The 27,310-nt window shown below is 63.4% G+C and overlaps 2 protein-coding genes and 1 long non-coding RNA gene across 6 annotated transcripts; 2 read left to right on the top strand and 1 right to left on the bottom strand.

Moving 5' to 3' along the window:
• The first annotated feature begins 373 nt into the window (after window positions 1-373).
• QRICH2 (glutamine rich 2) lies at window positions 374-26,566 on the top strand. 4 transcript variants are annotated; one of them, XM_026090508.1, is made up of 16 exons: window positions 374-411; window positions 934-1,433; window positions 3,942-4,046; window positions 4,560-4,631; window positions 5,765-6,986; window positions 7,455-7,549; window positions 7,994-8,094; window positions 8,364-8,478; window positions 8,648-8,899; window positions 10,023-10,148; window positions 10,253-10,327; window positions 10,751-10,915; window positions 11,601-11,722; window positions 13,942-14,007; window positions 14,139-14,240; window positions 24,459-26,566. In XM_026090508.1, exons 1-16 carry the CDS (start codon window positions 399-401, stop codon window positions 24,709-24,711), a joined length of 3,384 nt encoding a protein of 1,127 aa, XP_025946293.1. In that variant the 5' UTR covers window positions 374-398; the 3' UTR covers window positions 24,712-26,566. The 4 variants fall into 4 exon arrangements, with proteins under 4 accessions (XP_025946293.1, XP_025946290.1, XP_025946291.1 ...); XM_026090505.1 differs by lacking the exon at window positions 374-411 and having other exon boundaries at window positions 772-1,433; XM_026090506.1 differs by lacking the exon at window positions 374-411 and having other exon boundaries at window positions 772-1,433; window positions 10,026-10,148.
• Window positions 15,193-20,042, top strand: LOC112977769. Its single transcript, XR_003257635.1, has 3 exons — window positions 15,193-15,944; window positions 16,048-16,167; window positions 16,272-20,042. It is a non-coding gene; the product is annotated as an uncharacterized LOC112977769 (long non-coding RNA).
• On the bottom strand, window positions 20,509-22,260 carry UBALD2 (UBA like domain containing 2). Its single transcript, XM_026090525.1, has 2 exons — window positions 22,047-22,260; window positions 20,509-21,267 (listed from the first exon to the last, which is right to left on the bottom strand). Exon 2 carries the CDS (start codon window positions 21,265-21,267, stop codon window positions 20,947-20,949), a length of 321 nt encoding a protein of 106 aa, XP_025946310.1. The 5' UTR covers window positions 22,047-22,260; the 3' UTR covers window positions 20,509-20,946.
• Window positions 26,567-27,310: the final 744 nt, after the last annotated feature.

Here is a 27,310-nt window from a genome sequence, read left to right on the forward strand (position 1 = left end):
CTGAGACTGGGCAAAACCTTTCCTAGGAGAAGCATTACCCTGAAGAAGACAGCTCCATGTGTGCTGTCTCCTATTGCCAACTTCTAAACCAGCTTGGATTTGTATCAGCCACAACGATGCCCTCAGTTAAAATTAGGTTGGAAGAGGAGCTGGGGGTTTGTTGTGTACTGGATCCTGTCTGCCAGGCAGGAGGGCCCCATGATTTAAAGAAAGTTGGGGACGTTCCTTGCTGTGCCACAGCCAGGTGAAGGGAGCTGACATCTTTGTGGCTTTGTGTTTATGCTGGCTTTCCTCAACCTGCCTGCTGGGGGACGGAGCCCGGGCTGGGAAAGGGGCAAGCGGCCGCCTTCGCGCAGGAGGGAGAAGGAAAATATTAAAATTACGATAGCTATCCGTAGATGGATAATTACGGTACGTGTCCGTGTGCGGATAATTACGGTATTTACGGGAGGGRGGGGCGCCCTCGCGTAGCAACTGGGAACGCTACATTGTATCCCCGCGAGGAGGGGCGTGTAAACAAGGGCACGTGGGCAGCGGCCGCGGCCAATGGGGCGGCGGGGAGCGGCCGGGGGCGGCCAATGGGGAGGGGGCGGGGGCGGGCTCAGAGCGCGGGGCGGGGCTGGCGGGAGGTGCCTCGGGGCCGCTGCCGGAGCGGTGCGTGGCCGGGGGGGACCGGGGGGACCGGGGGGACCGGGGGCGGCGGGGCCGGGGGCGGCCCGGACCCTGCCGGCGGGGGGAGGCGGGAAGGAGACCCCCCCCCAGCCGGGAAGCCTGGCCCTCCCAGCGGGATCCCATCGGTTTGCATGGGGTTTAACCAATTTCCCTTGGATTTGTGGCAAGGAGGAGGAGGAGGAAGGCTGGCGAGCACTTCAGTCCGTCCTGACCCGCTCCGGGTTGAAACACTTTATTTCCCCCCCCCCCCAAAAAAAAAAGGTCGCACTCCGTATTTCCAACGTAAGAAGGTGCCRCGGGAGGCCGCCATGGCCCAGATCAGCCTGCACGAGCTGGCGGACCTCGCCATCGGGATGCCCGAGGTCGGAGCCGTCAACTTCAACGCCCTGCACAGCCTGCTGCACGCCATCCTGCAGCACCTCGACCTGCAGGACGTCAAGATGGAGATGCAGGAGGAGAGCCTGAAGCCTCTCGCAGCGCCCGCCCCTCTGCTGGAGAGGGCCCAGCTCTTGGAGAAGGAGAAGCCTCTCTACRACAGCCTGGAGAAGAAGGTGGTCGGAGTGGAGGCCCAGCTACAGGGCATGGGCCAGCAGCTCCAGGAACTGGAGAAGCAGATGGCCACCCTGGAGAAGTTGCCTTCTGGGATGGACCTGCTGGAGAGGACCAAGAGCAGCTCGCAGGCCACCTCCGTGGTGGCCGACATGTGGCAGATGATGCAGATGAAGAAAAAGATTGAAGCTAATGAGAGTGGCGTCTCCAAGGTAAAAGCTTTCCTAAARCAGAGCTCCAGGAGCCCCTGCTAAGGCGACCTGGGCAGCAAGACTGTGCAGAAAGCTCCAGGGCGAGGACACTCGATCCTCCCTGGCTCATGTTTTATCTGCCCTGCTCTTATCCCCACGAGACACTTCTTCCTCTGCGGTCTACGCTGCTGTTTAACTGTCCTTAAAACCTAGCCTAATCCAGACCTTGCCAGAGCAGCAGCAGACTTATCTCCAGGGCTTGGGGTGAGCCACCTCCTCCCTCAGCTCTCCCACCGTGTAGCGCTGGGCTCGGTGTCCCCATTTGACCGAAGGTTTAGGATGCCAAGTGGGAAGTGCTGGGCAAGAACACAGACAGACCRGGTTTTTCTTGAAGCTCTGTTGCATGTCGATGAGTTGTACACGTGTGTTTTGGGAAGGCCAGGGGAGATTGTTGCTTGACTGCCCGGGAAATCACTAATAGCCTGTGTTGTTTAACAAGACTTGAGAGCCCCCAAAAGTTTTCCCAAGTCTTAAGCAAAAGCCCCCCGAAGATTAAGTTAGCACATGTAGCTGGAGGGAAAGGGGGCATTTTGACAGTGAGTAATTTTAGGTTAGAAATGAACTGTGAGAAGGGGAAATACTGTTTTGAAYGCCAGGGCCCCTGCTCGTTGCCTCTCACACGTCTCACGTGCTGAGAGTTACCCTGGGGTTGTGAGTTAACTCGTTTTCCAGGCATGACCCAGGGGAAAAGCACAGACAGCAACCAAAAAGCCTGTTATGTGGTTCTGGTTACATCTCTGACTGGTTCAAGGAATGTTGTAAAAGCTTTTCCATGCCAATTATTTCCCTGGCAGCAGTAAAGGAAGACCTTGATTGCTGCTACTGAATTAGAGTTGGGGCCAGAGAAGGACCCGTCCCTGCTTGATGTCTGCCATGGTTTTGATAACGGGCCCTACTCGTGTTCATCCCTCCTCTCTTCTGCCTAGCCATGGCCAAGTCTGCCTCGTCCTTGGAGCTATTATGCTCCTTGGTAAACGATCTTTGCAGCAGYGGTGAAATCCGAGCTCGCCCAGTGTTGCAAGTTGTGTTGGGCTTTGCTGAGGGAACGGGGTGGACTTTCAGGGAGGAAGAGCTGCGATCAAAATGCTGCTTCCAGTTGCACTGTGTCCTTCCTGAATTACCTTTAGAGAGTCCTTATGGGTCTGATCCAGTTCTTCCTTAAAAGCGCCAAGTGCACGTAGGTCCTGTTCACTCCCAGGGGTGTGTTTCTCAGCGTCTCTGAAGATTCAGCCCCGGCCACTCTCTCCTCCCCTCCGTTCCCCCCATAACCTGCAGGAAATGAACCTGGTCTACTTTTGGGGTTATTGAGAGGCTCAGTGAGCACTTGATGGTCCTGATCTCCAATAGCAAATCCCCATGTGTCGCTGGAGGATCCCTTCTGATGTCCAAGGTGGACGTTTCCCCAAGGTTGCCCTCCCTGGTGGGCTTCCAATGCCACCACCAYACTGTTGTGCCACCAAGCTGGTGTCCAGTGCTGTATTTAGCCCTGGGCTGGTAGTGTCCTCCCTTCCCAATAGGCTTGTAGCCAAACCCTTTCCTCGTCGAGCTATGTAGGACATGGCATGAGTGTCATGAGGTCATGAGTGCCATTTCTCCAGCCAGAGCATTCTCACTTGCCCCTGCTGCCGGTGGTACAGTAGGAATAAAATCTCCCCCATTTAAGCACAACTTTGAACGCTGCCATGGGAGGTAGAAGGTGCCATTGAGTGAGTCGGTGGCCCCAGGATGGGGATCAGATGGAGGAAGACCGCCAGTCCCCAGGAAGGGCTCTGGGGTCAGAATGGTGGCCCTGGCCCTGCGGCAGCAAGGCCAGAGAAAGACCATAGCGAGCTGCCATGCCGTGGGCTGGCACATCTGGAGGAAAACACTGGTGCTGCACCTGTACAGAGGTTGTCCCCAAAGTGGGGGACGTGACTCCAGGGAGGCCCTGGCACAGAGCAGGTAGCTCCCACGCTCACCTGGCCTCAGGGCATGCCCGTGCTTGATCTCTCCTTGCTTCCGTAGATGCAGTTGCTGATAGCCGTTCCCTGGCAGGCTGTGTTCGAGGGGGAGGCAGCGTCTCTTTGCCCTTCGGATTAGCTTCAGCAGCCTTGCATTAAGCCTGGCACAGGCAGGCAAGGGGCAGGCAGGTCTGGATTTGTCCCTGCTGACGTGGCTTGTGCAATGGCCCCTGCTGCTGCCCGTCTCCCCCGGGGAGGGTGCTGGGGTCACTGGGGAGCTGCTCTCCCTTCTCCCTGCCCTCAGCCATTGGAGGTGGGATAAATCCCCCCATGTGGTGTCAACCAGCCTAGCCGGGTCTGCCTCTCGGCACAGCCGGTCGGATGCCCGTTCCCTCCTTGCTTTCTGCAAACTGAAGCAGGGGGTAAAGGGGCCGGCGCCAGGAGATAGCAGAGCCATCGCCTTCCTCGCGTAGCCCGGCTGCTTCCCGAGCAGCCTCGCCGGGCTCACACCACCTCCTCTCCCTTCCAGGCCATGGCTCTCTTCCAGGATCTCCTCACCGAGATGAGCGGGGTGAAGACGATCCAGCTCCACGTGGAGGAGGACATCCAAACGATCAAGGAGCTGCTTGGCTCGGTGAGCTGGCGCCGGTGCCCGCGGGATGGGGATGAGATGGCTCCTCCATCCCTGTGCCTCTCCGCGTAGCTCCGTCACTGCACGTGGCCCAGCTCCATGGCAGCATTTTGGGAAGGGGTGTCCCCCCCGCGCCCACCTGCCTGGCCCRGGGCTGGACCCCGCGTCCCTCCGTGGGACCTGGCACTGCCGGGAGAGGGCAGAGATGGGACCGCTGCCAGGGGTTACCTCCTCTCCCCCACGGCCGGTCCTGCCGGGGCTGTGCGCAGAGTCCTTCCTGCCTGTATCGACCAAAGGGACGCTAATGTATTTTTTTAAATTAAAACAACATGCGGATGCTGGGAAGGAGGGGAGATAAGGATCTCCCCAACGTAACACAGCTCCCTTCCCCCAGGAGCATCCCTATAGAGTGTCTCTCCGTTTTGTGCCTGAGTTAATTTGCAGGTGCCCCTGCAGGTGTCCACTTCCCTCCGCTCACATGTCCTGACTGGCCTCTGTCTTCTCGCCCCTCTCCAGGTGACACCCCGGGATGCCGAGGGCCGGCCGCCGGGCCTCCTCCGCGACCAGGCGAGGCCGGACAGGGACACGGTACGTCTGCGAGCGTGGCTGCGCGGTGGTGCGTCCCCGTGCTGTCACTCGCTTTGCAAACRGGAGCTTCGCTGGTGCCTGTAGCTTCCCCTCTTCTGCTTCTCCCTTCCCCGGCTCCTCCGGGAGAGCGACCCCCGGCTCCCCTGCGTCAGGGCACGATCCTGAACGGAGCTGAGCAACGCTGTCGGGAGGTTTGGAGCAGCAGCCGGAGGCGGTTTGCATCCGCCATGCAGCTGTGGAGCTCCTCGCCACAGGCTGGTGCATGTACTAAATGTTTGCACGCACCAAAAAGCACCTAGACACGGTCGCGGGAGACAAATCCATCCGGGGCTGTGATACACATGTCTCTGGAGGGCTTTGGTGGAGGCTCCACTAGGCTCTTGCCCAGCTCTTCCCTGCACGTCGTGGTCAGAGACGGGATGCAGGCATGGATGGGTGCAGGGCAGCTCTTCTGCTCCTAATTTACGGTTTCAGTGTGTTTTCTGTTCAGAAAAGGTCACATTTAGAGCAGGGGCACTGTTATCTCCCTGAAGGCCTAGCTGCATTGACAACCCRTGACAGCCCGCTCCTGGGCAAGTAAGCAGCAGACACCCTGGGGTGACCATGTAATGCCTGTGTCCTTGCTCGGCGCTGGGCAGGACACCCACTCGCCACCCTCCCATCGAGGGCTCAGGGGTCAGGAGCTGACGTGCTCCAGGGTGCACGGGAGCGATGCTGGGGCAGATCCAGGTATTCAGCACCACAAGGTACCAGGAACTCGGCGTTTTTCAAATYCCACCTGGGGCTGCTGCTCCTGAAACACAGCCGGGGCCCATGGGTAGAGAAATGGGTCTGGTCCAGCAGGTCTGATCCCATCGCTAGAGGAAAAAATGGTTTGCCATCACGTAAGATGGATTCACTAGGGTGTTTTAGGATCCCCTGGGTCACCTCCTGAAATGACTCTGGGCTTTGGGCTCTCGTGAAATACTTGGGTGCTGCTGAGTTTGGCTCCATGAGAGGCGGTTTGGGGCCAGGGCTGGTGGTGCTGCTGGCAGGGCTCGGCCCGGCACGAGGTGGGAGCTGCCCTCACAGCCACCGGTGCTGGAGGTTGGTGCCTGACCATAACCTTGCTGCCTTTTTCCTTTTGCTTCCAGGAGGCCAAAATGGGCCGGTCCTCCCCCGGCGAGCCCCTCGGTGAGGCTGCTGAGGCCTCGGGGATCCAGCCCAACCCCAGAGGGGGGACTCCAGGGACGCAGCCTGACTCCCTGGGGACGCGAGCAGGGATGCCGGGAGCCCCAGCCACCCAGATGGGCCCTCCCACAGATGGGACAAGGGCTTCTGACGCCGGTGCCAGCACCCCAGGGGCACAAGCAGGGTCCCCTGGCACTGGGGCCACCATCCCAGGGGCACAGCCAGGGTCTCCTGGCACCCAGGCCACCGTCCCGGGAGCACAGCCAGGGTCCCCGGGCACCCAGACCACCATCCCAGGGGCACAGCCAGGTTCTCCTGGCACCCAGGCCACCATCGCAGGAACACAGCCAAGGTCCCCAGGCACCCAGACCAGTGTCTCAGGGGCGCAGCCAGGGTCTCTTGGCACTGGGGCCACCGTCTCAGGGACACAGCCAGGGTCCCCTGGAACCCATGCCACCATCCCAGGGTCACAGCCAGGGTCTCTTGGCACTGGGGCCACTGTCTCAGGGACACAGCCAGGGTCCCCAGACACCCAGACCACCATCCCAGGGGCACAACCAGGGTTCCCTGGCACTGTGTCCGCTGTCTCAGGGAYACAGCCAGGGTCCCCTGGCACCCAGGCCACCACTGCAGGGACACAACCAGGGTCCCCTCACACTGGGGCCACCATCCCAGGGACACAGCCAGCACCTCCAGGGGTCCAAGCAGGAGGTGCAGGGGTTCAGCCAAGACCCCTTGGCAGCAGACCCAGCCTTCCTGACGCTCGGTCGGCCCCCCCTGAAGCCAGGCTCGGTGCTCCGGGGGCAGGGACTGATGCTCCGAGCCCTGAGGAGGGCCGGGAGGCTTTGCCCAGCACACAGGGTGCCCCAGCAGGCTCCCCCACAGCCCAGCGCGGCCACCCAACAGCAGACTCCGCTGCAACAGCCCACCAGCCTGAGACCCTCTCCGGCACAGACRCCAGGACCGCGTCCTCTTTGCGAGAGAGGGACGTGCTGGCCATGCCCCGGGAGTCCGCGGGCTCGCCCAGCGCCTCCGGCCGCCACGCGGAGCCGGAGGAGGATCTCCACCAGGTCGGGCAGCTCAGCAGCCTCTACGCGGCCTTGAAGGAGCAGGTGGCCCAGCTGGAGCTGACCAAGTGCGACCGAGCGGAGCTCGAGAAGCTGCGTCTGCTCTTCCTGGAGGCAGGTAGGGAGTCATCCCAGGACTGGGCAGCGAGGGGCACGCGGGGCAGGTCGGACGTGGCGGGGAGCCTGTGTCCCAGTGCCGGGGTGTCCCGTTTGGCTGCGATCCCGGGGAGGAGCAGGGCTCTTTGCAAACACGGAGGCTCGGGGCAGCCCTCTGGCAGGTGGTGGGTGCCCATCTCCCGGCTCTGCCCAGGGCCCTGGTGCCACCGCTGGGCATTTGCTCTCGTTGGGATTGTTTCAGCGCGTGGTATCTCTGAGTCCTCACCTCAAAGCAGTCCCCCGGTTTGGCCAACGTCTGGACTTGCTGGGATTGGTGGAATGAACTGGGGAGCTGGCAGGGGAATTTTTTCCGCGGTGGCTTAGGAAATCCTAAGCATCTCGTGCAGTCAGGGGTTAGTCTCACCCAGAGGCTGATTCCGAGCAAAACCCCCTCACCAGTGGTGCCTTCCCTTGGACCACATCTCTCTAGACCAGAAGAGCAGCCCCAGCATCCTGGATGACCTCCTGGACCGGGTGGCCTCTCTGCAGACCGTGGCCAGCGACCTGCAAGGCGAAAAGGCAAAGGTGAGGGGACAGCGATGCCACTGCCACCCTGTCCATTCAGCTGCGAGCGTTCCCCAGAGCGGGGACACCGGTCACGATGGTGAAAGGCCTGGCTGTGGCAGGGGAGGTGGGCGGATAGTTGGAAGGAAATTCAGACCTGGACCATGGAGGTTTCTGTGGGGTGGAAACCACTCTGAGTGGTTTCTGTGGGGCTGGCGGTGGTCCTTTCACCCCGTGGCCCTTAGAGCAGGGAGCTGGGTGCAGAACRGACCCCAATGCAGGACAGTGGGACGCAGGAGAAGGTGGCAGTTGGGCCCCAAGGGGACCACGGTGATGTCCATTGGTGCCAGGGCTGCTTTAGGCCTGGGGGGAGGGGGGTTGGGCAGGGAGGGGGCGGCCAGGCCACCATCGCAGGGAACAGCATGGTGCCAGCACCCCGACTCTGCGCCCTGACGCCGTTCCCAGATCAAACAGCTGCAGAACATCGTCGAAAGGATGGCGGTGGCAGGAGCCGACCAGAAAGCGGAGGGCACCAACCAGATAAACCTGCAGTTAGGCTGTCTCAGGTAAAAGAAAGGCAGAAGGTTTCCTATGCCCTGCCCTGGACTTGCCGTCGGGGCTGGAAGGGAGCCCTGGGCACGAGGGGGTGCGGGTGAGCTGGTCCCCCAGTGGCGGGTGCTGCCCCGCTGCTGGCCGGGCTCGGGGTGCTCAGGGGTGCCAGAGCTGCAGGTTGTGGCTGGGCTGGTGAGGCTGAGCCGCTCTGGGCTCAGGGTGGGTCTTGGTGCCCCCACCTCTGACGTGACCCTGCTCATCACCCTTCTGTGTCGCCGGCCAGGTCCATGGTGCAAGAGATAGAGAAGGAGCTGAAGGAGCTGAGAGAGCAGCAGGATGGGGCCAAAGCCAAACTGGAGCAGTCGGTGACCGATGTGGCCGACCACCTGCAGGAGCAGGTCAGGGGACCGGGGGGCTGCGTTCCCATCAGGGTTGTCTCGACGTCCTCCCGCATACTTGCTTCAACCCGCCAGGCTGCTCCATCTGCCACTGGCGCAGAGTCAGCAGCATCTGGGCTCATTGGCCGCCATCCCATCTCAAAGCCAATTCCCTCTCCCCTTGCTTCAGCTGAACAAGCTGAGGTCTGTCATGGAGAACATGATGGCCTCGTCTTCAGCCTTGCTGTCGATGAGCGTGCCAGCCAGCCCGGAGCTGAGGCAAGAGGAAGCGCAGGGCACGTGCCCAGCCTGCAGCCTGGACGTCAGCGAGCAGGTCAGGCAGCTCTTCCAGCGCTACGAGCAGCTCCAGCACTTGGTTAACTCTTTCATGGCACGGCAGGCGGAGATCAAGGCGGCAAGGCAGCTGACAGCRAGGAACCAGGTAGGGAGATGACAGCACGGAGTAGCGGAGGGCTTGGAAGGGGCTGCCAGGATCCTTGGGCAGCGCTGAGCTTTTCTTGCTTTACCACAGGGGAGCCCCTCACTGCTCCCCCAGCTGCTTCCCATCTGGGCATTTGTCAAAGCCAACAGCGTTGAAGGCAACAAAAGCCTTAGGACAAATGTTGTCCTGGTGTCACCAATAGCTCATGGTCACAGGCTGAGAAACTTGGGACCAGTCCCCCCTTTGCCCACAGCAGGGTCATCTCTAACCTGGCAGGCTGCTCGGCTGGAGCTGAGGATGGCTTCATGGGGCAGGAGGAGAGCAAGACACAGAGGGTTTTGGTGGCACTGAAAGGGGCTCTAGTTAGGGATGGTTGTACCCATCTGAGGTGTAAGGATGTCACCCTGTGCAGTGGTGGGTCTGAGCAGCTAGTGGTGGCTCTCGGTGCAGATGTTTAGAGGGACATCATCAGTATCCATCCTTCAATGCGAAGGACGAGCAGGCTCCGGGCTGCTCTGACAGGTCCTAAAGAACAGCCCATACTAGAGGCGAGGAAAACTGCACCTCGGGGAGTGTCAGGCTGCCGCGGCGCCACCCAGTGCGTTGCAAGGACGTGCCAGTGCCGTGCTGGGCATCCCAGTCTCAGGCTAGTCTGGATGCTGCACGGGCCAGGCTGGATGCTGGCGTCCTCTTCCTCCACAGTCCCTTACAGATTTCAGTGCCTCAGGTCCCCGCTTTGTGACCCAGAGACAAAAATCCTCCCTTGAGCTGGTTTCTCAGGAGACATTTTCCGGAGGCATTTGTGTTTGGGTGGCAGGGGAAGCTGCAGGGGATGGGGGAACTACGCTCCCGTTCAGGCTGCTGTGGTGTTTGCCATGGAGGCGACATTGGCAGCATGCTCTGTGCCTCAGCRTGACCCATGTCCCCAGCTCCAAGCAGGCAGGAAAGTGCCTGGCCTGGTGGTCACCGAGTTGGAGGCCGTGGGGTGGCTGGTGCCTGTACTAGGGGTTGGGTGATTTGTAGGGATCAGACCTTCTGCCCCATGCCGTGCCTGCCTGGTTCTCCCCGTGGGGCAGCGAGCGACCYGTCGCACAGCACTGTGTTGTTGTCTCCCTCCATGAAGCAGGACGAGGAACTTCTGAAGCATATCCAGGCCACCATACTGCAGGTGCAAGAGGATTGTGAGAAGCTTAACTCCATCACAGGAGATCTCGTGGATGACCATCGCCAGAAACAGAAAGATATTGAGGTGGGTGGTATCAGCCCCTCCAGATAGGAACATCTTCCAGGCAGACCCTAGGCCCTCTAATGCCACGGCTGGGCTTTATCTTTGGGTGTCTTCTGTGTTTAAAGGCTCTGTTCCAGTCTCTGGAGAAATTGGAAAAGGAGAAAGCAGACAAGGAGGATCTGGTGACAGAAATCCATGTGGTAAGATGTCAACAGGACCTAGTGTCAGCCAAGGCAGTCACAGGCACCATGACAAACGCACATTGTCCCTTTGGTGCTCGGCGACAGAAGTAGTGTGGAGGCTACCTGGGGAGAGACGATTTCCAGACCTTCTGCAGGTCCCTTGCTAAGTCGCTCCACCACCCCGTGCATCCCTGGGGCAGGCGGTGGTGGCACTAACCCYGCGGAGGGGAGCGGTGAGACGGGCCATGTGCCTGTAGCGCGTTCGGATTCGTCACCATCCACAGCACCTCGCAGTGGCCTAGGACAGGGCCAGCCCTGCGAGGAGAAGGCCGAGGAGGGAAAGGCCGGGACGCACCGTCCTCTGGCAGGCTCTGCAATTCTGCCCTTCCCTTTTCTCCTCAGTCCCTTCTCCATCACTCTCCCTTCTTTTCTCTTTGCTAGAAAGCAGATAAAGCCTCCTTGGCTGGCAAAGTCAGTTGCACCCAGTTCGATGCAACCATGGAGCACCTGAATAAAATGATTCAGGACGTGCTGGACAGGATCACGGGTCAGGAGCAGGACTGGCACCAAATCCAACAAAAGCTCGTTGAAGAGATGGACTCCAAGGTAAAGCGTGGTGGAGAGGCAGCCTCCTGCCAGCCCTCGCAGAGGAAAAACCTCTGCTGGCTTCGTAGCAGGGCCGGATGCTGTTTCTACCAGAAGGTGCTTCGTGCACGATCCGGTTCCCATTTTCCTGCCCTTGTAAGCAGAGGGRCTGCTCTCAACCTTGCCTCCTGCTCTACCCCATCCCTTTGCTTTTGGATTTGCACCATGCAGATCCAGAAAGCTTTTCCCTTCAATGTGCCCTCCTGCCAGTTTTTCTGGAGGTGTCTATTCTGCCCAAAAAAGCTGTTAATCCCATCAGAGAGGGGGGCAGAGGGGCTTCCCGCGGTGGGAAGAGCACCGGCAGCTCACTTGGCTGCATTTCGTCCCCTGTAGACCCCTCCGCAAATTGCCCAGGGGACGTCCCGGTGTCCCGCTCACGCGGGTCCCTGCTTCCACCACATCGGCTGCACCCAACCACGTTGGCAGGGCCAACACCGAGCAAGCCCGGGAGGATATCTCGGTTCATCGGCTAACCCCGGCTGCACGAGACGGGCTCCTCCAGGGCCTTGCAGCCTCCTCCACGAGAACAGAGCACTCCTCAGGGCACTGCAGCCAGCACCTGGCCGCGGCTCCCTTCCCGGTCCCTCCGAAGCCTCGGGGGCCGCGGCGGTGCAGGTGGCTCGCTGAGGTCCTGTCCTGTCCGCAGCTGGACCGCCTGGAGCTGACGCCGTTCCGCCAGCGGCTGGAGGAACGCTGGAAAAACCTCCTGAAGCAGCTCCAGGAGAAGGCGCCGCGGATGGAGGCCGACGACGCGGCTGGAATTAGGAAGTACGTACACTGGGAGAGGGGCCGGGGGACGCCTGCGGCGGCGGGGGCAAGGCGAGCCCCGTTCCCTCCGGCRCTCGCCGCGAGTCCCTGCGGTGGCCGCGCTGCGGTCGGAGGCACGGCTGCCCCCGGACCCGGCTCGCCGGAGCCCCGCGGCGGGTGAGCAGCATGGGCAGGGGCTGAGCTGCCGGGGCAGGATCCCGGGCAGGCTGAAACCCCTGCGGGCCAGCTGCTCCCCAGCCTTGAACTCGCTGGATTAAAGCGAGCGAGCTCACGCCCCCGCGCGTTTCATCCCTGCCTTGGACCGTGTCCCCGGGGGTTCGTTCCGCCCTGGAGCTGAACCGATTTAACGAGGGTAACTTTGTCATGCAATAACGATGCTAACGTAATGGCCGAGCCTTCCCCGCTCCGGCTCGTCTTCTCAAACCTGTAGTGAGCAACAGGTTCCCAGTCGTTTYGGGATAACGCTCACGCCCTCGGTTTTAAGGAAAAAGCCCGCAGCTATCGCAGGGTTGCAGCAGCGGCGTTAAASTGTTACAGCCGCCTGCGGAGGTGGCGTGCGCTGGCGCGGCCGCCGTCGAAGCGAGGACGTTAGAAGGGGCGCTGGTGTGCCGTGTGCGCCGAGGCGAGGGCTCCCTCCGGCACCCCGCAGGGCGGCCCTCTCCCAGGCCAAAACCGTGGCGTCGTCGGTGCAAAGGCGTCCTGGGGCAAGGGCGAGGGCAGGCGGTTCGCTGCCCCAGGCAGGGCTGCAATCCGCGGCGGYGCGGAGCTCGGTTGCGACGTGCCCTCCTGGAAACGTGCAGGGGCAGAATTAATGCCGCCGCGGTGTAGAAATCCGTGCGAGGTCCCGCACGGAGAGCAGGCGGGAACGCGCCGGCGTCACGCGCCGGGCCCCTGCCGGCGGCTCCCGCTGCCGAAAGCGCGGAGGCGAGCAGCTGGCCGAGCCGCCAGGGCAGCCGTGGAAAAACTCGTCGTAAAAACGTAGCGACGAAACCCCGAGCGGCGGTAAGTCCGGTTTGGAGGCGAGAGAGCCCGGCCGCCGCGGCGTCGGGCCGAGAGAGGCGACGGCTTTGCTGCTGCGCGAGAGCAAGAGAGGGGCTGCACGGTGCCATCGCAGCGGGGCGGACGGACTCGAGATTTGTGCCTTTCTTGCCCAATTTTGCTGCCCGCTGCGGTGAAGCGGCCCTTAAACCTCCTTGCTGCCTCGGTTCACCCCGTCGGTTGCAACCCGAGTCACCCGGAGAGAAGGGCTAGCGCTGGCGGCCCCGTCTCGAAACGAGGGGGCGGCTGCAGCGGCGCCGCTCGCCCGCTGCCTGCCAGCCCGACCCTGCTCCCCCTCGGCTCGCGACGGAGACGCCAGGTGTCTTTGCACCCCCCTGCCCCCCAAATTTCATCATTCGCCCCATTCCCAGCCCCGTTGGGAGCAGGATCGCAGCCAGCCGCCCGCTTCCAGCATTGCACGGGGACGAGGCTGCGGGGGAGGTTGTCGTCCGCGCAGGGCTCAAAACAGGCGGGAGGCGCGAGGGCGCCCCGCGAGCCCCTCCTGCCCCCCCCGGCGCCAGCCTCAAACACGAGGTGCTGCAAGAGGGAGGGAAAGGGAGTCGTCCGTGGGGTGTAAATCCCGCCCCGGAGCAGTGCTTCAACGCCAGCCGGGGATCCCTTGGTCCCGGCGTTTGCCCCCGGGCGAGGGACGCGCAGCAGCACGACGGGGCCTGGCAGGAGCTGCGGCAAATCGCTCCTTTGGTCCCCATCGGCCCCAACATCTGCCCGTTCCCAAGGGATGGGGCTTGCAGGTGCCTACAGGAGCGATTTCCCCCGGCGCTGGGGTTTTTAAGGGAGTTCCCCCTGCCCTGGGGATTCTCCGGTGCCTAATACGAGGTTGAGCTTTTCCCGGCTGCCACCCCAAGAATGACCTCTCTCCCCCGTCCCACCACCTTGATTTGTGAAGCCGGTAGCACCTCGGTGCCTTGGAGACCTCTCCGCTTGGTCAACCTGGGCTGAAATCAGCTGGCTCGGTCAGCGGGCGGAGGGAGGCAGAGCCCCGTCGGCTGCGTTCCCGCGGGAAGGCAGGCTCAAAAGCCAGCGGTCGCACCAGCCGGGGCCACGGGTCTCTGGAAACAAGCAGGCAGCGCATTGCTCCTGCCTCCGAGCCCCTTTCTGTGCCGCTGGCAAGCGTTGTCCTGCTTGCCGGGAGCTCACCAAGCCGTTTTGCTCCTCCGCAGGCAGCTGCTGGCTCATTTCCACTGCGTGTCCTGCGACAGGTCCCTCAACATGCTGGTGCCTGGCCCGTAAGTACCCTTGGGAGCACCAGGACCCGCGCTTGGGGGGCTCCAGGGAGGGGGCCGGGGTCTCTCGCTGCCACCGCCGAGCCCCGGGGCGGGTTATTGCTCCGCCGACACACGGCTCCTGCCCTCCGCAGGCACGTCCTGGCCATCCCGTCCATGCCGGCGTTGCCCTCGCGCCACTCCATGCACCCCCACACCGTCTTCGAGCTGGAGCAGATCCGGCAGCACAGCCGCAGGTAGGGTGTCGGGGTGGGCGCGGGGAAGAGGTCCCCGTCCCCCGGGGCCTGCCAGCCTGGGCGCAGGACGGCCCCTGCCCCTCTCCTCAGGCCGCGGTGCTTTCCGGCAGGGATTCGCGGGGGCCGCGAGCGCTCCCACCCCTGCCCTTACCCCCGAGGGCCATYGCCCGGGTTGTCCCCTGATGGAGATGTTGGGAGTCGGGGTGGCGTTAGAGCCCCACTCCTGTGCGCCCCGCCGTGCGCCGTCTGGTTCTCCGGCTCAAGGGCACCGAGGCTGCGTGGGATGAGTTGTGTCCGGTCTCAGCTTGACACCTTACAGCTGGGGGCGGGGGGGGGGGATGCCTCTTGCGAAACGAGCGCCCCAAATTAAGCAGCTGGGGGATGCCCCCACGCAGCAGAGACGGCTCCGCTCCCCCCCCTGGCCTCATGCCTCCGGGCAGGCGGATCCCACCTCGAGCCCCTGCTCCTTGGGGTGCCGCTGCGGCTCCCCTGCGGCCGTGTCATGCCGTCGCGGCTTTTCCTCCCCTGCAGCCTGCGCTCGGGCCCGGCGGGGTCCCGCTCGCCCCTCGACGCTGCGCTGCTGGAGCGGGGCGCCCGGAGCCTGCGCTACGCCCACGACCAGCTGAGCCGGCACGTGGAGCCGGAGCAGCTCCGCTACGGCGGCAGCGCCGGAGCCGACAGCCCAACGATCAGGGACCTGCTGCAGCTGCCGTGCCTCGGCCCCGCGCGCCCGCGGTAGGGACACCCCCGCCGTGGGGGGGAAAAAAAACCACGCACCCCCCCCCCCCCACAGCGAGCGGGCGGCCGAGTGCGGGTACCTGCGCGTGCCGCGGCGCTGCGGGGGCCGGCACACCCTCGCCCACCCGCTCCGGCGCTGCGCCCGCCTCCGGCACCTCGCGCCCTGCGGCCCCGGGCAGCCCGAGCCCGACCCCCTGCTCGCCCTGGTGAAGGTAGGGACCGGSGGGGGGGGGGGGGGTCTGGTGGGTTCCCACTGCTTGGGGATGCCAGGTCCTACTGGGGGGACTCTGCGGCGCATCCCGCTCTCGCGGAGCRCCCGGAACACCGGTTGTTTCGGCTCCATCCTTGAAAGCTGGTCCGTGCTGGGCTCAGCTGGGCCGAGCCTGCGCCGCTTTTGGGGCYGGGCTATTTGCACCCTGTTCGAAGTCCATCCAGGGCACTGAAGCCACACACGTGTGATGAGTTTTTTCTGGTCTCTGCCTCTCCGATTCCTTCCCCCGCTCGTTGCACGGGCTGGGTCATTAGCACTGCGGAGATTAAGACTCTTTTGGGGGTCCCGGGAGTTTCTGTTGCCTTTCCAAGGCCATGGAGCAGAGGGAGTCTTTCTCAATGGAGCAGTAATGGCAGCATGGTGAAGCCTGGCTTCCTCATCCCTCGGGACGGAGCTGCTGCCAGATCTGCCGCGCGACGGGTGGGAAACGGGACGGTGCTTCTGTCCTCCCGCAGGAGCTGGAGGCTATTTTGGGCTCCCATCTGGGCAGGGAAAGCACGGGGCAGGGTGTCCTAAAACCAGCCTCCCCCCATCTGCCCCGCCGCTGGGGGGGGGGAGCCGGGTTTGCGCAGCCGGAGCCGGCGCCGCTCCGTGTTTCCCTTTCCAGCACGACGAGGTGGAGCTCCTGGGCCAGGACGGCCACGTCTACAAGGGCCGGAGGGACGCGCGGCTGCCCGCCATCGCCGGGAAGGACGGTGAGGCCGGGGGCAGGCTCGGGGCAGGGGTCCGGCGCCGGGGCGGCGTGGAGYGGGGGGACCCTCCCCGCCTGCCCCGTGCCACCCGCGTCCCTCCGGCCAGGCTCCCTGAGAAAGAAGGACAAGCTCTCCCGCGCCTCGTCCCRCAGGCCGTGGGCCGCCCAGGACGCGGGCGTCCTGCCCTCTCGGCCCCGCAGCGCCTCGACGCCGCGCAGCGCCCCAGGTACGGCCCCCCCGCGGCGGCGGCACCGGGACGGGACGGGAGGGGACGGGATGGGACGGGACGGTGGCATCCCGGGCGCATCAACCTCTCCGCTTTCCCCCCAGGCACCGCCGGGTCGCCCGAGGACAGGCCAGCGTCGTCGCACGGTCCCCTGTCCCACGCTCCGGGCGCCCCCCAGCCGCAGGGGCAGGGAAGGGACGTCCCTGCAGCCGAAATCGCCGCCGAGGGGCCGAGCGGGCGAGCGGGCGGCCCCGCCAAGGTGGAAGCCGAGCAATAAAGGGCGACGGGAAGCCGCGGGCCGGCGCGGCGCTGGGAGCTGTTTGGTGCCGTCTCCTTCGTGGCATCCCTCAGCCGGGCACGGGGAGGGATCGTCCGTCCGTCCCCACCAGGGGTTTGCAAGCGGTTTGGGGCCGCTTTGCAGAGACCTGGCTGAGCTCATCACACAACCCCACCTTGCTGCTCCTGCTCGTGTCTCAGAGCAGGCTGCAGACAGCAGGCTCCAGCCTTTCGGTGCCTTTGGGTGTTTAAAACGCTTTCGGGGGCCCTTCGTGCTGCTGACGCATTATCGGGGCACTCCGGGCCCTCCGTCCGGCAGCTTCCGACCGGCAGCAGTGCCTGGCACCCCCATGCCGGCACAGGGGGTTTCCGGCTCGCACAGGCGCCCCTGGGCCCCCGTCCCGCAGCACACGGTACCCGGCCCTGCAGCTCCTTCGGGAAGCAGCGCCGGCCTCCGCCCCACCTTTTCCCAGCTTTCGGCAACGATCGCAACTTCTTATTTCATCGCGCGCCACGTCAGAAGCCGCCGGTTTATTTACTCCAGTGGCATTTTATGGCACCTGATTTATTGCCGCGGTGAACTGCAGCTGCTTCGCTCCGGGCCGAGCTACCCTTGATCCGTTTGTTCGGAGTCGCCGGGGAGTGTTTTGTTTCCCTTGGGGGCCGGGGAACAGCACGGCGCACCGGAGGCAGCCCGGCGCGCCCTGGGACTTTGCCGAAACGGCTCCGGTCTAATGCAGGCCCCCGGCGCCTGGATGTGCCCCCGCGTCCCTCTGCCCCGGTGGGTTTTCGCCTTGTCCCTGCCAGGGCGGTTGGGTTTCTTGGCCCAACTGGGGGTGATGGGCTTCATCCCGCAGACCCCAACTCCGGCGGCCCCTGGAGTGGCCAGAGGTGAGAACAGGAGCTCAGGCCAGGCCGAAACCCGCCAGGCATCAGCGTTTGGCCCCGGGCAGCACCTGGGCGAGGGGCTTGGGGCTTCCAGTGCCTCAATGGAGACACGGTGAATCCCCCAGCCCACCCCCTTCCCGAAGGACGAGCACCGCCGAGCTGATCTTGTCATCTCCAAGCAGCAAAACGCCCTTCTGCCACCTGCCGCTGCCCTTGTCCCCGTCCTGCGCCACCGCCGCCGGGAAGGGACAGGAGCCGGGCTCGCTGCAGCGCAGCCCCCCCGGCTCGCGGGAGCCACTGCGACGCTCGGCGCGGCTTTTCCCCGGCCCCTTCTGCCCTGCCGCGATTCCCTGCTGGAGGTGAAAGAGCCCCGCAGTGGGCTGAGACCCAGCGCACGTCATGTCATTAGTGGCTGGGTAGCAGCAGGGAAACGGCAGCCCCAGGAAGCAGCGGCAGCAGCAGCCCCGGGACCAGGGGAGGCAGGCGGAGGCGCGGGGCCGTTTCCCCCCCCCCCCGGCMCGGGGCTTCCCCACATCCCCGCAAGTGGCCACGTGGCTGCCTGGCACCACCGCGGCCACGCGCCGCTTCCCCTTTCCCCGAAACGCGGAGCGGTGAGCGCCGGGCGGCGGCGAGGTGGCATCCATGCATTCACCACACAGGGCACCGGCACCGCTTCCCAGCTTTCCTTACTCGGGGGAGCAAATTTAGGGGGATTCGGTTCCCCCCTCCCCCGCCATGCCTGGCAGGCATCCAGCGCCCATGTCCGCTTGTGCCTTTTCCGTAACGGGGTTAATCCCGGCAAAGCCCCCTTGGCAGCAACCCGAGGACGGGGATTAAACCCTCCCCCCGCGGCCACAGACCCCGTCCCGCATCCCTTGGCCCCCGTCGGGAGCCCCGGCTCCCCGCAGCCAGCCCGGCCGTCGCCCACCTGCGGGCGATTTCGGCGGGGTCGGGCCCAGCTGGGCAGAGCCCTGCAAAAGCCGGAGCCCGGCAGCGGCTCCCTGCTTTGGCCCCGCTGCTGCCGGCTCCGCTGCTCCCGCCGGAGCGGGTGAGTAGCCCCGAGCGGGGGGAGTTTTCCTGCTTGTCTCGGAGGATGTGCTGTGCTGGGGGTCCGGGGCTGCTCTTCCCGAGGGAATGGGAGTTGTGCCCTGAATTTCATGGTCCTTGTCCCTCATCCGTGTCCCCAGAGCTGCTCTGGTCCCATTTGGGGTTTTTTAACCCCAGCTGCTTGTTGCACCCTGGCTGGGGAGCGGGTGTGCTGGAACGTGCAAAGGCTGGGTTTTAATTTAATGCCGGCATTTAAAGGCTAAATCAGGGGCTTTGGCTTTGCAAGGTCCTGAGCAGGATGAGGCCACTTCTGGCCCGCGCTGCCCTGCTAGCAGCGGCCGGGGAAGCGCTAACGACAGGCTCCCGGCACCCGGCCTGGCCCGGGGTGTGCAGGCAGCTTAATCCCCAGCCCCACGGCATGCGATTTGGGTGAGCGTGAGCACTTTGCAAGTCGTTTTTCCCGTGCAATTTTCCAGTTAGGTACTTTTAAAAATAGCAGAGCGGCAAAAGCAGCCGAGGGGTGGGATGGGCGCTGTAACGCGGCACCTCGCTGCAATCGCAGCCTGGCGCTGCCGGGTGCCGCCAGAGCCGCTAGCCGCGCCAGGGCGAGGAGGACGTGGCGTGTTTCCGCGGGCAGTTTTGCAGCTTTTTGCCGATGGCGAATGAAGGACGAGGCCCGGGCTGCCTGCGGTCACCTTTGGGGTCGCTTTGGGTGGGAGACGCAGTCGGCCCATACCCCTGCGTCGCTCCTGGCTATGTGGAGTCCTGCAAAAAGCTCCTGCCCGTCCCTGGCAAATCCATGTTTTGGAGCTGGCGGCCGCTGGCGACGGCGGGCGGAGGGGCGGGTTTGGTCTCGGTGTTGGCGCCGTCGCTTTTCGGTGTCGAGGCTCTTTATTTAGCCGTACCGTGATATCCTCGGCATTGCCAGGCTCGGGGAGCCGGGCCGGGCGCATCCCGCCGGCCCCAAGCACGGGGCAGCTCTCGCGGCACCTGCTCCCTCCCTGGGGCCGAGCTGGATCTCAGCTGCGGTCGGCGTGGGGTTTTTCCCCTGTCTTTGCCCTGCTTGGCCTGGGAAAGGCTGGAGCTGCTCCCCCCCGGCATGGGGGTGGATACGCATGCGGAAACAGACCTGGGGAGACGTGGGAGCTCTTTCATTTCAAGCCTGGCAGCTGCCTGCCCCGGCGCGATGCCAGGTGGGGACACGGGGCAGGCGGATGGGGATGGACGCGGTGGCTGGTCAGGTCTGGGTTTGGGAGCTCGGCTGGAAAACGCTCATCCTGGCGCACTCCAGGGGCGCTGGTGGAGCCCGCGGTGCCGTAGCATCGGGCAGCCCTCGCACCCGTCCCCCATCACGGAGACAGGATTGAGCATCGTCGGAGCGCTGAGGTCTGGGAAGCTCGTCACACGGGTTGGAGGGTGACGGAGCCCTGTGGCGAGAGGGTCTGGGGGGGGGATATTGGCTCCTCGATGCCGTTGGATGGGTTCGCAAGCTCTGGTGTTTTGCCCCGGCTGGGGCGGCCCCACGGAAGGGGTCCTCTCCGCGGGGACGAGGACCGGGAAGGTGTCGCCCTCATTCTCAGTCCCTGCTCCAAGCTGCTTCCCCGCCGGAGAGCCGCCTTCCCAGGAAAGAGAAAAGGCAGGGACTGCTGGTGTTAAAAAAGTGATTTTCTTTTTTTTATTATTTTTAAATTAATAAAAAAACCCTTCAACCTATCTTTATTTTTTGTTTTGTTTTTTTTTAAGCAAGATTGATTTGAAAACTAAAAAACCTCCCCCGGGCTCCCCTCTTCCCTCCTCCTCTGGGAAGGGCCTGTGAGCAGCGGCCGCGGGGACGGCAGGGAGGGGGGGCATCACCTTGCTAAATCACAGCCCCCAGCTCGGCTTCCCAAACAGCATCTCCAGGGCCCGGCCGGGCAGCGGAGACGGGGAGGATCCGGTGAGCGGGATGCGGGGTGGCTGTGCGACGAGCCGGGATGAATTTCGGCAGCCGAAGGAGGGTCGCTCCGTTTTAGTCATGGCAACAAGCGTCCGGGAAAATCCAGAGGCGCCGCCGTCGTGTCGAGCCGGGGCGCGGGAAGGGGTCGCGGCACGCGGCTGGCGCAGCACCATTGCAGCCAGGGGTGCTGAAAATCCACTCGTTTGGGGTTTTATATATATTTTTTCCTCCCTCCCCGTCTTGCATCCCAGCGAGCGTGGGGTGCTCGGACCCGGCGCGTCAGAGCCCCCCCTCTCCCGCGGGGCGCTCGGCCGAGCGGCGCCACCTCCCAGCCCGTCGGCAACCCGCCCGTTGCTCATTCTCTCTGGATTTATATACATTAGATATATTTATATATTATAGTTATATATTAAAAAAAAAAAAAGGAGAAAAGACCAGTTAGCGACTCTGGCAAGGAGGCTGCCGTGGGCCGGTGACCTCCCCCCCCCACCCCCGGAAAAATAAGAATAAACCCTAGAAAATGCTTCCAGTGCGTTTCTCAGGAACCCCCGCCCTGCTCCGAACGCCCTGGCCTGATCTCCCGAACCTCTTCTCTGCCCCCCCCCGCGCCCCCCCCCGCCGGCGGCCGAGTCTTATCTCTGCCCGTCCATTGTGGCCACGGCTTGCTGCGGGGGGGCGCCGGGCTGCGGGCCCGGGGGCCAGGCGGGCGCCGGGTGGTGCAGGTGGTGGTGGAGGCCGTGGGCCGTGGGCGACGAGGGCGGCAGCCAGGCGGGCTGGTGGCTGGGGGGCGACGAGGCCCAGAAGGGGCTGAAGCTGCCCGGCGGCGAGCAGGCCATGGAGGTGATGGGGCTGTTGCTGCTCTGCAGGTTTTCCGAGGTCCGCAGCTTGGAGAACATGGCGAGCGCGTCSGGGAAGTTGGGCGGAGTGGCCGGGGTGTTGCTGGGGGTGCACATCTGCGAGGGAAGAGAGGAGACGGCGTGGGGAAGGAGCGCGGAGCTGGGTTTGGAGGCGCTGCGGGGAGCCGGGACCTTGCCGGCGCCTGGTCCCGTCACCGGGCACCAAATGACCGAGGGGCATCCCGACGGGATGCAGCTCCGTGCACCTGGGATGGAGTAGCACCAGCTCCAGGTGGGTGTTCGGAGCCAAGAGCGGCCCCGGCGCTGTGCACGTCCCCGAGCCCTGCGAGCATGGGGCTGCCTGCCGCGAGCGCTGTGCCCCGGGGAGGGTTTCCAGCATATCCCTAATTTTTTTTGTCCTGAAATTCCCAGGGCTTCCCCCTGGCCCATGTGCGGCTTGGCAATAAAAAAAGAGGCAGAGCGTGGGGGTGTCTCCGGCATCCCCGTGCGGGGCTCGCGCCATCCCCGTCATCAAGCCACGGCGGCGCCGGGGCTGGGAAGGAAGCGGGGACGGATCCGTTAGTCGCGGGGACCCGGACGCCTTCCCTGGAGCCGCTTTCCTCCCTTCCGTGCAAGCGGCGTTGAACGCGTTTGGCCAGCGACTCGCAAGCAGACCAAAACAGCCCGGTAGTTTAGTTCCCTTCCTTAGAAGGGACCCGGTCCGGATCCGTTCTGTTCGGACATGGGGAAGCGGGCGGACCTGCGTCGCCCCGTCCCCCCCCGAGCGTGCAAGGGGAATTTCGGCCAGTCGCAGATCTCACAGGAGCAAAGCAYCCTACGAACCGCTGCTGCGAACCCTCTGGGGCCACAAAGGCAGTCGTGATCGCAAAACCTACCCCCGGTSCGAAGCGCGGGGCGGAGGAGCCGAGGGGGGTCCCGGCTCCGGAGCGGAGCCCCCGCGAGGCTCCTCCAGCTGCGGCAGCTCCCTGCAAGGGGCTGGTTCCCGCCGGCCCGAATCCCCGCTCTCGCCCCGCCGCCGAGGCCGGTTTGCGTGCGATGAGGCAAGGCGGCGGGAGCGAGGCAGYGCCGGCGCTTCCGCGGGGGGCGGCCGCCCCGCGCCGTTCCTGGTAAAGCCGGCGGCTTCTGCGTATCCGGCTAAATTTAGCACCGCGTCTCCACCTCCTTCCTCGGGGCCCGGCCTCTTCCCGCGGCTCGGCCCCGGCCCCGGCCCTTTTCGCAATGAATCCCGCCGCCCACTCGCCRCGCGGGCGGAGGAAAATCCGGGCCGAAGCCTCCCGGCCGCGGCCCGCGAGCGGCAGGAAGTCCCGGGGACCCGGTTCCTCCTGCARAAGCAACGCACCCGGCAAGGAGCGGGGGGAAAATCCCCCCGGCGGCCGGGGAGCCCCTCTGCCCCCTCTCGCCGGGGCSAAGCGGAGGGCGCCGGGCCGGCTCGCGGCGTTGCACCGCGGCGCTGGCTGCACACGCACCCGCCGCGCCGGGTTTAAAAATAGCCGCAGTTTGTCTAGCGCTGTCCCTAGGGGAGGAACCATCTTGAGGAATATTCCCCTCCCGCTCGCCGATCCCAGCAAAACTCCGGCGAGGCGGCGCGAATTCACCTCGCGTTAACCCGGGGCAAGCGCGGCCGGGCTCCCGGGATCCGGGGGCGAGGGGCAGGAGCGCCTCAACCGAGGGGCGAGAGCGGCTCGACGCCTCCCGGCTCGTCCTCCCGCGGACCCCGGCGCGCAGGGTTCGGGAGCGCCGGCTCTGCCAACGTCCCCGTCCCCCTCGTTCGGGCGGGCGCTCGCAGCGCAGCTCAAAACGACCCAAGGAAGCAGCTAACGCCTGAGTCGCGGCAGTAGGAGAGGGTCGCGGTCGCGTTGCGGTGCTAAGGGATTCTGGAAGTGTCTCCTCCCTCGAGGTTTAAGATGCCTTTTTAGCAATTTGGGATTAGTAAAACACTTCCGAGAAGGAGGAGTTCCTGCATCTCCTGCTTCCCGGGGGTTTTATCCCGTCAGCTGAAACAGCCGGGCCTGGTAGCAGGCAAAATGTGGGACGAGGGCACTGCCGGCCCAGCAAGCGCCCGAATTCGTGTCTCAGGATGCCCCTTGGCTCTTCTTATCCTTTTCCCAGGCCGTTTCTGGTAAACGTCGGGATTTAGAGAAAACTCCAGCACCGCTGCTAGGAAGCAGGCGTTTTCCGTTCCCAAAACGTGCGGTCTGGGCGGGCCGCAGGGCGTTAACGCCATCGCGTTTCGCGTTTCGTCCTGCCGGCCAGCGCCCCGTTTGCAGAAGGGAGCCGGACTAGGCGGCGGGATGCGCCAAGCGTCGCCCGTCGGGGCAGGAGGGCGATCCGCGCCGTGGGGCATCGCGCGAGACGTCCCCACGGCCTCTCCCGGCCCCGCGGAGAAACCTCTGCCCTCGGCAGCGCCGTGCAGCCGGCCCGAGCGTGTTTGACCTTCACGGGACGGAGGGGCCGGAGCTCCCGTGCCGCTATAAAGCCGTAGCAGCTCCTTACGGCAACGGGGAAGCGGCTCGGCGCCAAATTGATTTTTCAGTAGAGTTGCACCAGGCTTTCCCAGCCCTACACACATGGGAAAAGCAGCTCCTGTTCCCAAACGTCTCCAATAACCTGGGCCACCTCTTTTGCTCGGGATGCATCGCTTCCTCTGCCTGCCCATGCCTGGAGCAGGAYGGTCGCGATCCATTTGGTACCTGGGGTTGGTTGCACCCGGAAAGTCCTTGGGCGGCGGCACAGGCCCATCTAGAGCTGAACCTTCACCCCCAGGGCAGATGCCAGCCTGTGCCGAGTTTGTTTTTCAATCCGGGCAATTAAAAAACAAACGAGCGGAGGAGATAAGCGGTTTGCCGGGGCGGCGGGTCCGGGGGGTCTCCCGCAGCCGCGCGGCGCCGCCGGGTGAACACCGAGGGCTGCAGCGAGCCGGGGACGTTTCTCCCTCTGCACGCCTGGATCTCTGCAGAAACTAATTTCAGAGCTCACCTCCAACTCGCACTAAGCCAGCTTTTATTTTAAATAGCCTGTGCTTTTGGCAGTACCTGGAGAGAGATTTGTTGCAAAAAGGCTCTAATTTCAAGCGAGTGTGTTCAAAAAATATATATATATATATATGCACACAACCCAAATACCAGCTGTGGGCTGAGGTCAGACACGCTGCTGGAGGGGGCACGCGGCTCAGCTTCTGCAGTGTTGTTTGCAAGATTAATTAAAAAAAAAAAAATTGCTGTATAATTATTGCCTTCCTCCTCCGACACCTTTTCTTTTTTTTTTCTTTTCTTTTTTTTTTTTTAAAGGAGCCGCTCGCAATCGCTTGCCAAAAGGCTCCATCCCGCTTCAGGCCCGACAGCTTCGGCAAGGATCTTCCTAAGCTTAACGACAGGCAGGAGATTTCGTAAGCCGCGGGGAGTATCTCCCATCGGCGGGGAAGGGGCCCGGCCGGCGCGCGAGGCCCGCGAGGCGGCGCGGGGGCGAAGGCGCTTCGCGGCGCCGCGACTTGTTACTGGTTTACTCAGAGCTTTGTTCTCCCTTGGCTTTAAAAAGAAATAGAAACTACGGTTGTAAAGCCCCTCGTCTTAACCTCTGTCCCTGCCCCGAACAGAGCGGCTCGAGGCATGTGAAGCTGCAGCGAGATCAAGACACTTTGGGGCAGGGGAAATAGCAGCAAAAATGCCAAAAATGCAACGGGGGGGAATCGGACGAGCATCTGGGAGAGACGGTTGGAGGCCGCTTGTCACCGTGCGGAGCACAACTTGTCCTGCAAACTCCCTGATTAACGCCTATCTGGCCGCAAGGAAATTAAAGCAGGGAGGGGGGAGAGAAAAGTTTGTGTTTTTGACCCAAGGCGCGTTGTGCGAGACGGGTCAGGGACTGGCGAGCCGGAGCAGGAGGCGGCGAGGCACCGGGCAGGACGAGGTGCCCTTTGGAGGCGATGCCGTCCCCAAAACCGGGCTTTGACCCAGGGCAGAAACCTCCTTCCCGAGCAAAAAGGGGGCCAGCTCTGCCGTGCCGCTCCTCTYGTTTGAGAAACGGGAGTCCAAAGTGCTTCGGACGTGAGTGTTTCGGGGCCGAACCGTAACGATTCAGGGCTAACGTTGTGGTCTCCTTTCATTTAAAGGAAACGAAACAGGTCCGAGGTGGATCTCGCTTCGCCCCGTTCACAAGGAGTGCAAATACCAAGAATCRGTGTGTTTCATCACAACCTGTTTTGCATCAAACTTCCTGTAGCAACCAAGCACTAACCGATTCAAACTGGGAAGGAATCGCCCTGCTGAGCTTTTTTCAAACACTTTCAGGCCTGCAGCTCCTGGCTCGTCTCCTTTTCCTTCTCCAACTGGGAAAGACTTTTTTTTTCCCCCCCTTATGAGATTAATATCTCACAAGCTTTCCGAAGCACTAGCTCGAACAGGGCTTGACAACTGCAAACTCGGTGAAAGCCTGTCCTCCAGCCACCCGAAAGCCTGTTCRTGGGAATTTTCCAGCTAATTTACAAATAAAAGCTCTAGGACCAGATTTCTCCTACGGTAAAGGAACGAGATAAAAATCTAGTTCCTCTCAGAGAGCCATTGTGTTCCAGCCAGGCTTCTYCCCCCCCCAAACACGGCGATTTTGGTGCTGGGTTAGCTCCGAACTTCTGGCCCCATCGCTGGCGTGCGGGACCTYGAGCTCCTCCGCGGCTCCCCCTTGCCTAGTGCCGACTATGTTTTTGGGGAGCTGAGACTTGTTCTTCACCGTGCCCAGGACTAGGGGAAAAGTGCATTTTGCTGGAGCACACAGATAGCCTCCTCTGCAATAAGCCTTATTGCAACACGGGAGAAATTTTGCATCAGAAAATTAAATAAATAAAAGGTTTGGAGCAGGGTAAAGCTGGCGAGGCAGGAACCGGCCCGGTAAAATTAGGTTTCTCCGAGAGACACCCTTTGGTGCTAGAGATTTCGGGCCAGCTGCAGATTTCCCGACAGCAGGCGTAAGAAAAGGAGGAGGAAAAAAAAAAAAAAGATCAGCTCGGCTTAGCCTAGATCTGCTCTTTACCCCCACACGCGGCACGGTTTAGTTTCCTCAACAGGAGGAAAAGAGAGGAAGGAAAAAAAAAGAAAAGAAACAAAAACAACCACCCACCCAGAGAAGAAAACTTCCTCCGCTTTGCCGGAGGGACTTGCCCTCAGCCAAGGTCAAGCGGCGCTGGGCGAAGCTGGACTCGGCGCGGCGGCGCCGCCGCGGCCCCCCGAGCCCGACTCGCAGCGAGATGCTCRCGGAGACAAACTATTTCCTGGCAGACATTTTAGCTCGTGTTTACATTTGCCGGCTGTGTATTTCTCCGGTTGCAGAGCAATATGGCTGTCAGAGGAGCTGACAGCTCGGCGCCCGCCGCGGCCCCCCGCCAGCGCGGCCCGGCCCYGGGGGGCTCGGGGAGGCGGCGCCGGGGCATCGCGGGGGCCTCGGCGGCCGCTCCGGAGGGCAGCGGGGTGGCGAAGGCGCCTTGGCGTTGGGCGCACGGGAGGGAGGGAGGGAGGGAGGAGGGAAGGGGAGCTGCTAGGAAGGGCCCCCGCCGGGAATCGGGGTCTCGCCGGCGGCGGAGCGAGGCCGGGCRGGCGTGAAGTTGGTCTCACTTACCATCTGGTGGTGGTGGTGGCTGTTGGGAATGTTCGTTTCCTGGAAAAAGGCGCTCAGGGCGGTCTGTGAAAATAACACCGAGCAACTAGTTAAATGCAGCGAGGAGACAAAGGCGGAAGAAAAACAACGGAGGGGCCGAGAGCCGGGGCAAAGCGCCGGCGAGCGCGGGTCCACCGCGAGYGGACAAAGCGGGGGCCCCCAAACGCCGCTTTCGGCCCCCAAACCCGGGCGGACGCCTCCGAAGGGGCCTTTTGCCCGCAAGGGCCCGTTTTGGCCCCCGTGGCAGGGGGCTCCCACGCTTGCACCGGGGGAAGGGGGCAAGGCCCACGGGGGGGGGGGTTGGGGTCCCCAACACCCCCCAGCCCCGGGTAGGGGGGTCCCCCGTGGATTGTGCCCCCGCACCCGGGGGGGCGGAGGGGCCTCGGGGCGGCTCCCCCCGTGTTTTGGGCTCTGGGCTGCGGGGCCCAGCCGGCAGCTCCGGTTACAGCCCGGGTATAAATAGCCACGGGAGATTTCCGAGCCGGTTTTTCCTCTC

Source organism: Apteryx rowi, unplaced genomic scaffold (assembly GCF_003343035.1).
Source record: "Apteryx rowi isolate R43461 unplaced genomic scaffold, aptRow1 scaffold_86, whole genome shotgun sequence".
Lineage (NCBI taxonomy): Eukaryota > Metazoa > Chordata > Aves > Apterygiformes > Apterygidae > Apteryx > Apteryx rowi.